Source organism: Ruditapes philippinarum, unplaced genomic scaffold (assembly GCF_026571515.1).
Source record: "Ruditapes philippinarum isolate M1 unplaced genomic scaffold, ASM2657151v2 ctg5267_1_1_1_1, whole genome shotgun sequence".
In the NCBI taxonomy this organism is placed as follows: domain Eukaryota; kingdom Metazoa; phylum Mollusca; class Bivalvia; order Venerida; family Veneridae; genus Ruditapes; species Ruditapes philippinarum.
In genome coordinates this window covers 1-15,930 of record NW_026856507.1, presented here as the reverse complement: position 1 = coordinate 15,930, position 15,930 = coordinate 1, and the positions used below count along the sequence as shown (strand labels likewise).

Here is a 15,930-nt window from a genome sequence, read left to right as displayed (position 1 = left end):
ATAACATTAAAGAATAATTGACACTGTTTAATAGTTTTTCATATTTCTTTAGCAACGCAAAAAAGAAAAGAAAAATTGACAACATTCACGAACGGTACTGAACAATATCAATTTTTAGCAGCGTGACTAAATACCTAATATGAATTGAGGTATTTCACGCACCTGCTAAAATGAGATCGCTAACCGGAAGTCGGCCATTTTGAAGGCCCAAATGGAATTTCCATGAGTCATATGAATCAGCTGATAATATTTTATTTGTTTACAACAGTTTACACGCGATAATCAGATAATGGCAAGTGATAAAAAAGCTTTGACAGCTATACTTTCATATCGTGATGGATTGAGTGGAACAGAATTAAATCGTTACGATGACAAGATAAACTTGCTCGGGGGTACTGATCCTTATCAGATATCAAAGTGGTCGAGTGATGTTTCATTATTACCAACAGTAACATATATTGACATTGTAAATTACCTTCTTTGGACACCTAGTGCTTACACTAAAGAAGATTTAAAAAGCTATAAAGGTTTAGAAGCATATAACCAGTTTGTGAACGGCTGGGTGAGGGAAAAGTCAGTAGCTGAGTGCAATGGATACATAGTTGTGATAGCCAAGGTCTGTAAATTATGAAAATATGCACTTACTGAACATTTTTATATTAATTAATAACTTATTCATTGAATATATTTTATAATCATCTCAATCTGATTGTATTGCTCTTAATTATATTCAGTATATATATCTTTAATTGTGGCAGAGCGGTTAAGGTCATAGATTTCAAACCATTTTTCTCTCTAAACGCTGAACTTCAGAGTCAGACTGGGTTATCCGGGTTCAAATTCTTTTTATGTTGGAAAAATATCTAGCTAGATTTTAGTATGTCTTGTTTATTTCAGGTCCTTCATTCCCAACGTTTAAGTGAGAAGCCATTGCGACCATGGGTTGTAGCAGAAAAGTCTGGGACAGTGGCTGCTGCTCATTGTAATTGTATGGCAGGACTAGGAGAGGCATGTACACATATAGCCGCACTGCTTTTCGCCATAGATGCAACTGTACGCATAAGGGACTCTAAAACTGTAACTGATGAAAAGGCATATTGGTTGTTGCCATCCGATATGAAAAAAGTAAGTTATGAGCCTTTAAAGAACATTGACTTCACTTCAGCAGCAACAGCTAAACGTAAGTTTGAGCAGTCCCTGGATGCTATATCCAGTCCAGGCACTGTATGTCAGACGCCAAAGTTGCCTAGAGAAGACCGCACACCAGAGGCTACTGATGAAGACATGGACATTTTCTATAGAAAATTAGCTAAATGTAACCCCACTTCTGCCATCTTATCAATAGTTGAGCCACATTGTGAAAAATTTATACCAAAGGCAATAAGTGAAGACTTCCCCAAAGTATTGACTGAACTAAAAGATGACAATTGTATGACCATGACCCACATTGAACTGAAAAAACATTGTGCCCCTTTAATGAATGCAATAACATGTGATGCTCAACAGAAGGATGCTGTTGAAAATGTAACACGTGAACAGTCTCTATCCAAATTCTGGAATACGTTCCGTGCTGGACGGGTAACAGCATCACAGGCAAAGGCTGTGTGTACAAGTGACCCAAATGACCCTTCTTCCTCCTTGATCAAAAGAATCTGCTACCCTGGGACTAACACCTTTAAAAATCAAGCAACAAAGTGGGGAAATGATAATGAAAAAAACGCATTAAAGGCTTTCAATAAGCTCATGATGGAAAGCCATGAAAATGTATGTTTAGAAAGTTCAGGATTCATAATTTCTACTAAATTCCCATTTATAGGAGCATCGCCAGATGGTGTTTTTTCATGTGACTGCTGTGGAAAAGCAACTGTAGAGGTAAAGTGTCCATTTAATCTTAGGAATGAGGGTCTTGACAAGTGTGACTACTTGGTAACTGATGACAGTGGTGATAAATGTTTGAAAACAAACCATCAATATTATTACCAAATACAAACTCAATTGGGCTGTTCAAATCTCGAATTTGGCTATTTCATTGTGTGGACAGAAAATGATATCCATGTTGAACAGATCATGTTTGACCAGGTTGTTTGGGAAAAAATAACGTTTAGCGCCAAAAATATCTTCAATGTGGGAATCCTTCCGGAACTTGTAGGAAAATATTACACACGTTTTCCTACTTTAAGTCAGACATTGAAACCAACAGCCTCTTGTAGCACACCACCAAAATCAGTTCTTTCAGCGGTTTGTTCAAACAGCAGTCGGGACGATCAGTCCAATGAATCCAAAGAACTATACTGCTTTTGCCAGAAAGAAGCTTACGGAAAAATGATTGCCTGCGACAATCAGAACTGCAACAATGAATGGTTTCACTATCAGTGTGTGGGAATTAAGCGTAAACCTCGTGGTGACTGGTATTGCAAGGAATGCAAATGTTAATTGATTCTTGAAAGTTATGGAAACCTGAACTTAAGGAGAACAAGAAGCAACTATGATATTTACATTTCTTTAATCATGATATGAAATAATCATATTATTGATGTCACATTGAGAAAGAGAAAAGTGAATAATATGACACTGGATGAATAACATTAATTTGATTAAATCAGTACACCTACAGATTAACACAAATCTAATTAAAGTTGTAATGTTCAAGTTCAACCTAATACATGATACTTATAGTTCTATTTTTTCTTGTGCAAAAAAATGGATTTATATATCTTATAGATATGCCTTGATAGATTTTAATATAATATAATGTTATTTATATATATATATGTTTGCTACTTATTAAATGTCCTGAAAAAATTTAAAACTTGTTGATTTTGTTGCACTTTGTAACTTTTAATAAGCATATCATGATATACATTGACAACAATGAAGAATTAAGTCAAGCATATAAGAAAAATATACAATATGTTCTCCATTTTTAGTTAAAATCCACTACGGAATCACATAGATTTACCAATCCACAAGCCACAGTTACTACTTTATCCATAGTGGTTATACCCTCACTGTCCTTTGTCATTAAAAAATTGATAGGTAAACAACCATTTAAAATAGTATATTTTTGTCGTACAGACCCAATAACTCTTTCTACATGAATTCGGCAGTGGGCCAGTTTTCTTGTTGACTCAATGTCCAACGCTGATAGTTGGTCCTTTCCTTTGGTAAAAGCAGGTATTTTCACCTCCGCACAGACAGACCCTACACTTTCCTTCACATCAAAACCACGATCAGCCAGCACAAGGTCACCTGGTAACAATTTACTTAAAAAACCACTATTTTCGGTAATGTGCTTGTCACTAACCCTTCCACCCCATCCATCCGAAATGTACGAAACACTACCCTGTGGCGTGATCCCGATTAAATATTTGATGGTATGGTGGTGTTTGTAAGATGACCAGGTTTGTGCACGGGCTTTCAGTCCTGTCGGTTTTTCTATAAATACCTTGAAACAATCAATAATCACGGCACATTTATTCCCAAAGTATTTACGGAATTCCATTGGCATTGTTTTCCTAAGTGTTTCTCTTTCTGGCCACTTAATAAGTTTTTTCATTCTTTTAAACATCACATCAATGGTTTTTATGAACAATCTTGAAACAGACGATTGATTTATTCCGAAAACATAACTTAAGAATATGTTTGACAGGTTCATTCGTAATTTCATTAATGTCATTGTCATCAGCTTGAATTTGCTCAGAACAACACAATTTGGTAAATAAGGTTCTATAAATTCAAACAAAAGTTGTATCATCAAAAATGATGGTAATCCAGTTAAATGTTTCACCCTGTCATCATTGCCCCTGAAGAATTCAACATCAAACTTATCCAATGAATTAACTGTTAACTCAAGTTCACATTTCTCACTTCTTAACTTTTGTATTTCCTCAAAATGGGCATGCATTAAAGGGGCGTCTAAATCAGTTTGAACTGAAACACCTGTGTTTTCTTCCTCTACATCTACATGTTCAATAGCCTTACTATACACATGGTCGTCAACTAAGTTTGTCTCCTCAGGAAGTTCAAATTCAACCAGACGCCTTTTCCTTGAAACCTGGCGCTGAAATCTATTTGTGTTGACAGGTGTACTGGCAGGCCTACCACCCAAATTCACACTTGGTGCCCAGTCAGGATTCAAATGGTCATGCAAATAGGCTTTCTCACCTGTAAAAATAAAAAGAATAAAATTAAAATAAAACTGAAAGGATTGACACTTAGCTATCATGTGAACAGTGGTTTAAAATATATACATGTATACAGTATAGATCAGGTTTTGTAACAAAATATCTAGATACATTTGAAAATTTCAAAACGGCCAGGCATACACAGCTTTGAAGTTCAAGTTGGTGCAAAAACTACTGAAATATATAACTAATATTGTTTATCTTATTTCTAAAGAAATTTAATAACGTACCGCTGACGAAATGAGCTGAACATACACGGACATTATCCATGTTTTTGTTTGTGAAGTCCTGTCCTATTCTTGCAAGCCATACGCGTTGCCGATCAGAACTTAATTTCTCACATTCTAACCCTTGCCTCGTGATCACCTTAGGTATACGATAATAATGTAGGTCATTCTCTCTGTCTTTCCTATTTACACAGCCAAATATAGAACACTTAATCACCATATTTGCTAAAAATAGTACAGTAACTGAAACGTGTCGATGAATCATCTGGGGGAAGCCTTCAAAATGGCGGCCGCTTCCGTTTGTGACGTCACACGAAATATCTCAATTCATATTCGCGAATATGAACGGGAGAACCGAATATGAATATTATTTTCTTAAAATCAGCTCTTATGGGATTATTTTCATCAACAGAGACTATTATTTACTTGTATCATATGTACATGTATTTTAATGAAAAAAATACCAATTTTTAGCGTACATAATACATTACTGTAGCGCCTTGGTACACAAATGAGACAGTGATATGAAACTAACATGGTTTACTTTGTGCTCTTAATTCCTTAGAATTATATTGTTGAAGAAATCATATTCGATATTTTGTCATATCGTAAATTCTTAGTTTAAATAAAAATTTGGATGCATTATCACATTAACATCGAAATCCACAGAAAAGTCTCCTTTTGGTTTTGACGTTAAAGCGAGATTCTGCCCCAGAACAAAAATATCTCAGAATCAAGCTTTGGCACGACTAAGATTTGTAGGACAGCTATTTCGCTAAAAAAAAAATTTTTTGTCTTTCAGAGAATTTGTAGGCAAAATTAGAAAAAAAGAAGTCATGACAGTACCTTCGTCGTATAAATCATCCAAAACTGAAACAATCTCTCTTTTGAACTCAACTCTTCCATTTCTGCTAAATCATGTATTTCCAAATAATCATTTTATTGACAATTTTGGAGAATTTTATCCAGCACTTCCGCAACTAGGACAATATCAGAAGAATCCGAATCATTAAATAAAGGTAAAGAATATGAACTACCAACAAGACTCTTAACTACATTTTTCGCGTTCTGTGGTCGTCATTGCCCTAACCGAAAAATATTGATGTTTGACCTGGTGAGATGGGATCACATCCTGATTTCCTATTGAGTGGATAAGTAAAAGCTGCTCAGATAAATCTATCTGGCTGCATCTGTGTGTCAAAGTATCCAAAGAACTTGAACATCTATGTAAGTTTGTTATACCATTATAATATAAATATAATTGTAGCGTGTACTGAGCGGATGATTATTATTCTATTTCTACAAAATAAAATCTTGATAATCTTGATATTCTTAAATGCAAATACTTTGTACATGTAATTTTTCTCGGGATACTTATACTTATGATCGGAAAACAACAAAAAACAACATTCAATGCATGATCACAATCTTAATCTATTTCTAAAATCATTCAAAAAATATATATATCCAAGAAACAATTTATTTTCTCAAAACTTTTTTTCAACCTAAATCAATAAAAGAAGTACACCTATCATTTATTCCCTTATTTTTGTGTTTCAACGATCTCTTTCACAAAATTCAATTCTTAAAACATACATAACAAACAGTTCATCATTAATTATTTGCCTTATAAATATAGCATCCTTAGTACCAGATATCCGAATTTTCTGTGTACTAGTAATTAACTTTTTAAGTTTTAACTTCAACCATAATTATATTATTTTTAATCAACTGTTGACCCGAGAGGTCTTACTGAAACGATAAAACACTTCAAAACCAGATATCTGAGAGAAAAAATGTTACTATCATTACGATCCGACTTGTACAATGTACCAAACATGTTTCAAATATCTATTTCCCAAAAATACTTCAACTAAACATTTGTCCAGAGATTTGACGTCCTTAATTAGTGCCAAATACCTGAGATTTATGTTACTTAGTATGTATTTTCTGCGTCGTTCCCTTTTATACACAGACATATTCAGACTAATTTAAATACCCATTTCTCAATCAAACGTTTGTCCATGCATGAGGTTTCACTGACACGGCACGATAATTTTAGCACCAGATATCTTAGATTTCTATGTACCAGTAAGTATAATACTACTCTGATCTTATGAATAGTAAAATCAAATCACATTAAAAATACCCTTGCTTTGTTTTATAAAGAAATAAATACCTGTACCCTTTTATGTATATCTTTCTGTGTTCCGGTTGTAACATGTTCACATTTTTTTTAATATTTTATGTCACATGCTCTTATGAACAATAACAGTATTGAATAAATCTTTAAAAAATCTTAAATAAATCTTAAATCTTAATGAATAGTAAATCAAATTACATTAAAATAACATGATTTATTTTGTAAAGAAATAATTACCACATACAAATTTTAAGTATGATATTGTATCTTTGGTCTCCTAGAAATCATGTGTTAATGAACTTAAAATTCATGTTATTATATTATAATAAAGAATCTAGTCATATCTTTATTTTATTTTACGGGTACAATATAATTGCCACCCATTCTCCTGTTTTATATATATATATCTGCGTGTCGGTTGTTACATGTTCACTATTTTATTTTTTGTCACATGTTCTTATGAACAATGGCAGTATTGAATAAATTTTGAAAAACTACCTATCTTCAATTAATGTCAAACTCCTCGCGGGGACATGTACTGCAATATACATTATTTAGCGTTTTCTAGCAGTCTCGTTAGAATTACAAAGTTCCATTCCATCATCATTTGGCCCATCTCGATGTCATTTATAACAGAGAATTATAAATACGTTAGTGTATTTATATTTTAACGTCTTTGTTTATGATACAAACATATTTTTGTTGGGGAAAAAGCCATTGAAGATTCTATTTATTTATAAATAAAATCACAATTTTTTACAGCCGTGATAAAATAAGAGATTTATATTAAAAGAAATATAGAAATATTCATGATAAAATACACCGAGAGACTGCGTGCGACATTTAATTGAAAAAATATATAAACATGTATTCAAGCAACAGTTATAACAAAATTAATTTGATGAAATTCAATTTTATTTAATAAGATTTAGATGATCTATACATTCAATAAAATTACACGAAATCTGTCATTTTTGCTAAAGTGTAAAACTGTCAAAGATATTGCCAAGAGAGATAAACAATGTAAACTTAAATGAACAACACAATAAGTTCAAGGATTATTTTATTATTTTATAGATATAAACTACATTTACTGATATGCGATTCTTGAAATGCATAAAAATCAAATTCATTATGCATGCTGTTATCGAATGCTTAGTGTGAATATTTACAATATTTCATATGGCATGGCTATCTATTAATGTTAAGAAGAGAATTATTTATTAATCCGTCAATCGTTTACAAATGTGTAATTCATAATATAGTATATGTAGAAAATATGTGAAGTGTATATGTATGCACTGTATATATACCATATGCAATTTCCACATAGTGCATAATCATAATTTAAATTTGTAAGATATGTATATTATTCACACTTAGATCATTTTGGACCCCGAGAAAAAATAATTCATTCAAGATTTTTATTACTGTGTCTGTACTTATTACAGTCAGCCATGATGGAAAACGCATCATAACATAAACTAGCTCATGCCTGCACAGCCTTGTTTTCGAAACTTTCATGAAATGTTTGGCGTTATCCATTTGACAGAGCTTCCTAGACAGGTATTGGTGGTCTGCAAACAGTAAGTCAGTTAATAAATGAGGCATCATTACCATCGCAGCTTCCAGTAACAATTTGTTATCGATAAGGTGTTCCGAATGACCACATTATGAATACGAACATGATATATCATGGGGGAAAATTATATATACTATTTATTTCATTTCAACAAAACCATTTCTGAAAGTGACCGTGTAAAGCCGATGGGCATCCACTGAATATACAATCCTCTCCAAGTATTCACTCGAATGCTGAGTATACCTCTTCCATAATCATTGTACCATAAAGAGGCTTACGTTTGCTCCTAAACTTAGAGCCAAAAGTTAAATATAGTCGATATAATTTGGAACCGAGAATTTTAATGTACATTGTTCTAGTGTGCATGTCAGAAATAGAACAGTGAATACTTCATAATTACAAAATGTATAAAATTTGAAATTTATCCCGACTAGGCAACGTAGCACGGCCAGTTTGTTTCAGTAGTATTATATACAGTCTCTGTTATAAATAGTGATCCAGGATTCACCAGTGAGCACACTGCCCGGATCACCATCGAGTATATTTAAGTAAGCTACTGTCCCTCTGTTACATCTAAGGCTGCCATCGTCTTCCCATACCTCAAACGAGAGACAATTAGGATCACTCCTACATAAATCTTCGCATTGACTTGGAGTATCAATAGAAGAAGAACCTAAAGCGTTGTAGCCATACACGCCAGTATTCGCAAAGGCTGTAAATGTACTAGTGAAAGAGGTGCATTCTGGAATACACATGAGAAGCACATGAACAATAATAAAAAATGATTATAATATCAATAACTGCTTAGAATATAACTTAATCAGTATGATGGTATTCATCGATAAACATACGAATATGAATAAAACTAATTAAAGATATGTAAAGACAGGCACTACTCATTTTACAAACATAATTTGTATGTTGTCCTGAACTTTTTCCATTTATTGACCTTGAAGGCCTTATCCTTTGCATGGAAAATGGACTAGCCAATCTTCAGTAGTTTTATATACTTTGATAAAATCATACCAAAGTACCTAAATTGAACAAATGATTATAAGTCAATTTCTGTGAAATCATAACGGAACAGCGATGTAATATATTTGATAGGAAACGTTTTATTTTAGTTTTGATTTAACACGAATGCCTTTAATCAATGGTTTAGAGTCTCTAAAGAATATCAAAACATTCACCTTGGAAGCAATCGTTAATTTCCGGCTTGTAACGGTATAAAGGGCTACAAAAGCATTTACCACTTTCACCATCACAAACTCCGTTTGTTAGTGTGCAGTCTGAATGACTGCTACATGAGCCTCCAATACTTATCAATGGAACTGTAAATAAAAACAGAAATATTGCTCAGTAAAATATGTTAAGACTGTTCTTTTTAAAGGCCCATTTATGCCTCATAATATATCAATTTTAATTCTCAAAATCTTTTATTTTTGGTAACTTGTTACAGTTTTCACAAAATACTTATTAGCTATTGTTATGAACTATCTTGTGCTAATTTTTCTCTGTTGGCAAATGGTATAATTTAAGTGAATCGGTATTTTGTATGGGAGTCAAAATACTACTTTGTTTACATTTGGCTACCTTTACAACAAATTACTTCGTGTTCAGGGCTTGTTATAGCGTTACCATATCGACTTTTATATTTTATATTTGCATATTTCAATTCGGTTTTGACTCAAATTGTTAAAGGCTGATATTAGCAATATTATGGTGGCTGTTTTGTTCCACTGTTGCGTGTCTCATTATCGCTAGCGACAACACGACAAACTGCGCGTAATCGTCTTGTGGTCTTGTCGCACTATCGTCAGGGAAACACATCAAACAGTGCGCTTTCCCGCGGCTTGTCACTTGGTCCAAATTGAAGAATTAGCTTATTGCCGCTTGGAGGTTCATGACATCGAGTCATGCGACAACACGATAAAAAGCCAATCCTTCGATATAAGCCAAGCGACAAGTGACATGGAGACAACGCGCCCACGATAACGCGTAGTTTGCCGCGTTTCACAGCGACAATAACAAAAGGCGAAAACGATATTTGTTGTGTAACAAAAAGGGTAATAAATATGCCAATATTATGTAAACTGCTGTGTTTTTTTTTATATCCTTTTGATCTTTTTAATTACGTTTTGTGAGGACGTAGTCGTCTATGATATCATTTTATACATGTATTTACTTACCGCAGACGACACTAGCTTGATCAAACCATATACCGTCTGCTGTGCACGTCAAGTAACCCGGATTACCGTTGAATGAATACCCTGATAGACATTCGTATTGTACAACTGCGCCCTCTGTCGTTGTAACACCACCGCTGATCACCTGAGCGTTTGCAATGTTAGGAACTGTACCGCAATCTTTTGTCGTTGTTGTTGTTTATATTTTAAGATTAAAGATATACTGTTATTAGTTTATTTGTTTCTGCGTATACAATTGTCACTTAAACAAGCTTCTGTAATTATTAAAGTTACCTTGTATTTCAGGAAAAACTGTCTAAAATAATTTTTTAAATCATGATTTTCTCCTGACCAGTGGTAGCATGTGATTAGAGCTACAGACACGAAAATATTATGCTACATGCATATCTTTTAATTGTATTATAAAATATGGTGTTATAATTTACGGTATCAGTAATTCAAATAACATAATATGCAGGAAAATACATGGAATAAAACAAATGGAAATGATGAGAGAAAACAGGAAATAAAATATCAACACTAGTAGAGGGTTAATACATAGATCTGTTTGTGCATTTACATCTGCAGAAGCACAAGGACGCATTTAAAGCCCGAGCACGCAGGGTGGGTTTTCTTTAATAAGTCCAATGGCTTTTGCAGATATTTATGTACGTAAAATATGCACTAGAGATATTCTTGCATAAAAGCATACGACTAAGTTGGTGTTCCGCGTTTCGTTATTTGTATTTCGTATAAAGAAATCATTGCTTGTCCGATGCTTACTCGTGCTTGTGCGATGCCGTTTGAAAGAAATGTTTTTAAAATAAAAGTACCGGGGCCGTCATTGCATGACACTATTGTTAAATTGAACCTTAAGTCAAGTATATTATAAAAACATGCGAGCGACAGTGGGTGGTCAAAAGCATCTATCCGGCGCAGTTATGTACGTTTTTATCCTCGTGCATGCGCAAGTTTTATTCTTTTGCATTTTTGTTACCATTTTGAACATAAATACCAATATATTTGTGCTGATTTGTTTTTTTAAATTCTGCTAAATCTGATGTTACCAGAAATGATAAATGATATTCCTACTCATGACTCGATCAAAAAAGAGCCTACAATAATTATTGTAACCATTCTTTTCGTTTCGTTGCTCCCGGGTTCACGGAAGGAAATACTTAGTACCCTAATGTCAGAAAGCACAGAGACAACATGTTTCCGAAAAAAGCAATTTTTATTCAAGACTAGACCAAAAGATGAGGTTTTTGTTTCTAAATAAACGGTGGGCGCGGGAAATTGTTGAACCCTTTTGAAGTGCGTTTGAATACATTGTAATAAGATTACCAAATTAATTTGATAATCAAGATCCGATTGGCATCTTTAAAACTGGAGCACATTATTAAAATAGTATGTCTTTTGAAACAAATATATAAAGAACTGTGTTGTTCAGATTACCAATTAGATCTTATTAATAAGTTACCCATTGATTAAAATAGAAGACACCCTTCTGGAAATGTGATCCGTATGAGTGTCGGATGATACTTCACGGGGGTAGAACCCAATATTGATCTCAAAATATCTCAAAATTGAGCATCGGTAAAAATATATGTGAATTTCCGCTGCTCCAGATGTGAGCTTTTACTCGATATGTGAATCAATAACAGGGTAAGGTTTCAACATTTATATTCAATTCAAAGCTTTTTTTTAAAGAAAATCGAAATGTAAATCTAGCCTCCTGGCTTTCCTCAATATTTACCCATTTTTGTTTGGATTTTTATGCAGCCTTCATCAATAAATTCTTCCCGTCTTGGGTCCTGGTCTGCCAAAAATATGCAATGCGTATGAAAAAAATGTAGGTAAACAGACGCCAAATACAGTTTTCACAAAATCTTGGCACCAAACGATGTTCAACCAGTTCTTATTGAACCATTTACTGAGAATGGTCTCAAAATTTTTACCAAACACACGGAATAATGTACTTTCAGCTAAGCTACGGAACTTCTATTGTTCTTTAGATCGGCTATTCAATTATTAATTAAAATGATCAGTTTTGTAGATGGTTTCCTATATCACCTATGGATATCTTCAGCACATATGAAGCTCGACTGGAATTTTGACCAGCAATTCATTTATTTTGAGCCCATTCTCAATAAACATTTTAATTAGGGTTTGTATCGTTTGGTGGTAAAATTTTGTTAAGATTCTGTATTTCGAGTCCGTTTAGCGACATTTTCCTCATACGCACTGTATACTTTAGGCACACCAGAACCCACGACGAAAAGAATATCTCAATGAAGACTGTTATATAAAAATAAGAACAAAAATGGTTAAATATGGTGGAAAGCCAGGAGTGTAGAATCATATTTCGATTTTCTTAAAGAAAGTTTTGAATTTTATAATATTTATATTATATCAATTTTATAATATTTGTTTAATAAATGTCCAAAATGTTGAAAACTTACCCTATGATTGACCTATTTTCTCCTTCACATATCGAGTAAAAGCGCATATCTGGAGCAGCGGAAATTCACATACATTTTTTACTGATGCTTCCATTTGGGGTTCCACCCCTGTGTACCTAACTTAAATATGTTAATTATATGACGTCACCTCTGATACAGTTTGGTAGGTATGACCATTGACCGGATGCTTCACAAACAGCATTCATTACGTTTGTCACATCAACGTTCGTCACGTCAACGTATCCCGGGTTACACCTGAATTTTACACGTGAACCGATAGAGTGCATGTTACCAAATATTTCAGCATTGGTTGCCACAATCTTCGAGCATTCTGTAAATAGATAATTAATAAATTAATTAATTAATAAAAACAATTATATAATTATGAAATTTTCATATACATTTTATTTCATGCAATTTGTAAACTGTTTCAATTAACTATTAAATAATTGCATGCAATTTGTAAACTGTTTCTATTAACTATTAAATAACTGTATGTAATTTGTAAACTGTTTTAATTAACTATTAAATAACTGCATGCAATTAGTAAACTGTTTTAATTAAGTATTAAAAATAACTGCATGCATTTTGTAAACTGTTTTAATTAAGTATTAAAAATAACTGCATGCATTTTGTAAACTGTTTTATTATTTTATTTTATCTATTTTTTTTTGTTTTGTGTTTTTATTGTTTGTTTGGTTGGTTTGTCTTTTTTTTTCTTTGTGAAAAAAATATAAAAAAAGCATATTATTATCAGTATGCAAATACAAATCCAGATAAATAACTAAACTGTGTAAAACCTTTACCGATAAGTCCTCGGATGTGCATCAATGTAGCTGGAGATCGAACGAAATTCACACGTATGTATGTTATCAAATCAACTTTTGAATATATCACTAAAATGTTGGGTTTTTTTTTTTACTTTTATTGTGTTACGCAGAAAAAACAACAACAACAACAAACGAAAACCAAAAGAAGAAAATCCTGGTCAAAAAGTTTATAAAAATGACATTGTAACATTTCATCATGTCATACAAGACTAGATTTTTAAATATAAGTTATACCTGTTACTGAGCATGTCTTTGTTACAGGATTGCAGGTCAACCCGTCGAGACAATCACATCCCTGAAGCTATAGAGAACATAGTTCCAAAATGATCATGATAATTTATAATTACATTTTAATTTTGACAGATATCAATTATAGTACATTGTATGATATTTGTACTTGTTATTCCTGTAGAAATAGACATAATATTATGGCTTTTTATAAGAATAGCACTTTCAAATTTCGATGTAAAGCTAAATAGATCAATTGAGGTGACATTATTTATATTTGACGTAACTTTCATTTCAATCAATAGATGTAATCAAATTACTATATTAAAATATTCAATTATACCATTAAATTTATCAATGACAAGCACGTAAAATGTCGCGCTTCTTCAACATTTTGCGTCCTTTCCGTCAATAGTTCGTGTACTTTCGGCAAAAATTATCATTTTCCGTTAAAAAAGTTTCGAAATATCCAGTGGGAACATCGCGGCTATCACCAATAACAAGTTTTCTTCTTTAAAAAGAAGCATGCGAGAGGTCTTTTGCAGCTGTGGAAAATTTGCTTAATTCGAAAATATTTGGAGATATTTTTTCATTAAAGGCACAATAAATGTTCATAAATTACAATTATTTAACGAAATAAAATTTACATGTATTGAATATAGTATCATAGTATTTTTTTAAAAACATTTTGAAAGATTATATGCCGGAGAAATGGTTATTTTCTTGGCTCATCAGGGATACTTTTTCTAGAAAGGGAACAATTTATGTTATGTTATCAAACTAGATTGAAAATAAATGGTATATATTAAAAGTAGTATCAAAATAATGTTTCTTGTAAAATTCAATAATCAAATTTTCGGTTTATGTTTTGGTTAGTATATCTGCAACAGAGATATGTTAAAAAAAATAAGTCCAAGATTTTCATAAATAATGTTTATATGTAATTTATTTGATTTGAATAAACAGTATATAAAGCTGCATGCCTCCAACTACAATATTTGAAGAAAGTCAAACTTGAGAAAAATGTGTGCCATTTACGCCAAAAATATCTCCATTGCGTAATTAAGTCATACCGGTTAAAAAGGTAAAGAAGTAGCAAAATTTCGCTACAAGGTTCGCTCGGTCATATGTTCATGGTGAAATTGTAGCTACATTGTATAATGTTCACTGATACTACTTTTCGAAACATGAAATAGTAAAACGCTATTCAGAAAACAATAATTTAAACAGATAGAGCCATTCATGTAGTTATTTTCCGATTTTTCTTTGTACCAATTTGTTCACTTCGATGTTAAATCAAGTCGATACGACTTGAGCATGCGCATAACAATTTTTGTAGACTGCTCCTCCTGTTTTATGCTTTAAATGAGATTCATTCACTACAATCAGATGCCGCAAGCAATCAGTCTGAACACTGCGGAGAGGTATGCTGACCTCTCCAATAATACAAGTTAAAAAGGTTTTCTGCGGGGGAAAGTGTTAATAATTTAAAAATATTTCATTTAACTGTTTCAAAAATTGTTTTAAAAACGTTTGTATCGAGAATATAGTTGACAATAATCCATCAATAGAAGAAAGTCTTTGGAGATCGGTGACCGTCTGAGACCGGAAACCTGAAAGGTCACCCGTCTGTTTAAGATTTTTCTTGCAAACGTCTTGATGATACAGACTACAACTCAATACAGGAATGGAGCCAAACTCCTCACAGCGGTTACGTCACGCTTTGCTACTTTAACCACTGCCACCACTGAAATCACGTGATGATAGTTGTATCATGTGTCAAAAACATGGCGGCCAGTTTCAGAACGCCAGGGATCCCATATCAAACTGGCAGATTTATAATTACATCCTTATCAGACAAAATAAGTTCAAGACACACAATTTGTTATCACTTTAAAACAAGTGCCGGATCAAATCTTTTTGTGCAATCCTTTCAATAACTGTTTATATTCTACCATTGTTTACTATGCATACGGTGTCACAGTGAAAATATCTTTCGTTATGTTTACAAAATAATTTTTATACGTATATTTTTTACTTTCTTGTACATTAAGCATAACTATTTAACGAAAGAAAAACTAAAATATA

The 15,930-nt window shown here is 32.7% G+C and overlaps 4 protein-coding genes across 4 annotated transcripts in view; 1 reads left to right on the top strand and 3 right to left on the bottom strand.

Moving 5' to 3' along the window:
• Nucleotides 1-5,392, bottom strand: part of LOC132746809 (neurobeachin-like protein 1) — a gene marked incomplete at its 3' end in the record, with an annotated part of 49,468 nt that extends 44,076 nt beyond the window's left edge. Inside the window, 1 exon segment of the mRNA XM_060736062.1 lies at nt 5,258-5,392. Coding sequence (XP_060592045.1) covers nt 5,258-5,317 — 60 coding nt within the window.
• LOC132746807 (uncharacterized) lies at nt 149-2,583 on the top strand. Its single transcript, XM_060736060.1, has 2 exons — nt 149-616; nt 898-2,583. Exons 1-2 carry the CDS (start codon nt 290-292, stop codon nt 2,431-2,433), a joined length of 1,863 nt encoding a protein of 620 aa, XP_060592043.1. The 5' UTR covers nt 149-289; the 3' UTR covers nt 2,434-2,583.
• On the bottom strand, nt 2,772-4,733 carry LOC132746808 (uncharacterized). Its single transcript, XM_060736061.1, has 2 exons — nt 4,415-4,733; nt 2,772-4,164 (listed from the first exon to the last, which is right to left on the bottom strand). The coding sequence occupies exons 1-2, from the start codon at nt 4,674-4,676 to the stop codon at nt 2,924-2,926; spliced, it is 1,503 nt and encodes a 500-aa protein (XP_060592044.1). The 5' UTR covers nt 4,677-4,733; the 3' UTR covers nt 2,772-2,923.
• A 2,135-nt stretch (nt 5,393-7,527) lies between the features above and the next one.
• Nucleotides 7,528-14,438, bottom strand: LOC132746806 (sushi, von Willebrand factor type A, EGF and pentraxin domain-containing protein 1-like). The gene is made up of 5 exons (XM_060736059.1): nt 13,849-14,438; nt 12,933-13,115; nt 10,326-10,502; nt 9,327-9,467; nt 7,528-8,878 (listed from the first exon to the last, which is right to left on the bottom strand). Exons 2-5 carry the CDS (start codon nt 13,069-13,071, stop codon nt 8,604-8,606), a joined length of 732 nt encoding a protein of 243 aa, XP_060592042.1. The 5' UTR covers nt 13,072-13,115; nt 13,849-14,438; the 3' UTR covers nt 7,528-8,603.
• Between the last annotated feature and the right edge of the window lie 1,492 nt (nt 14,439-15,930).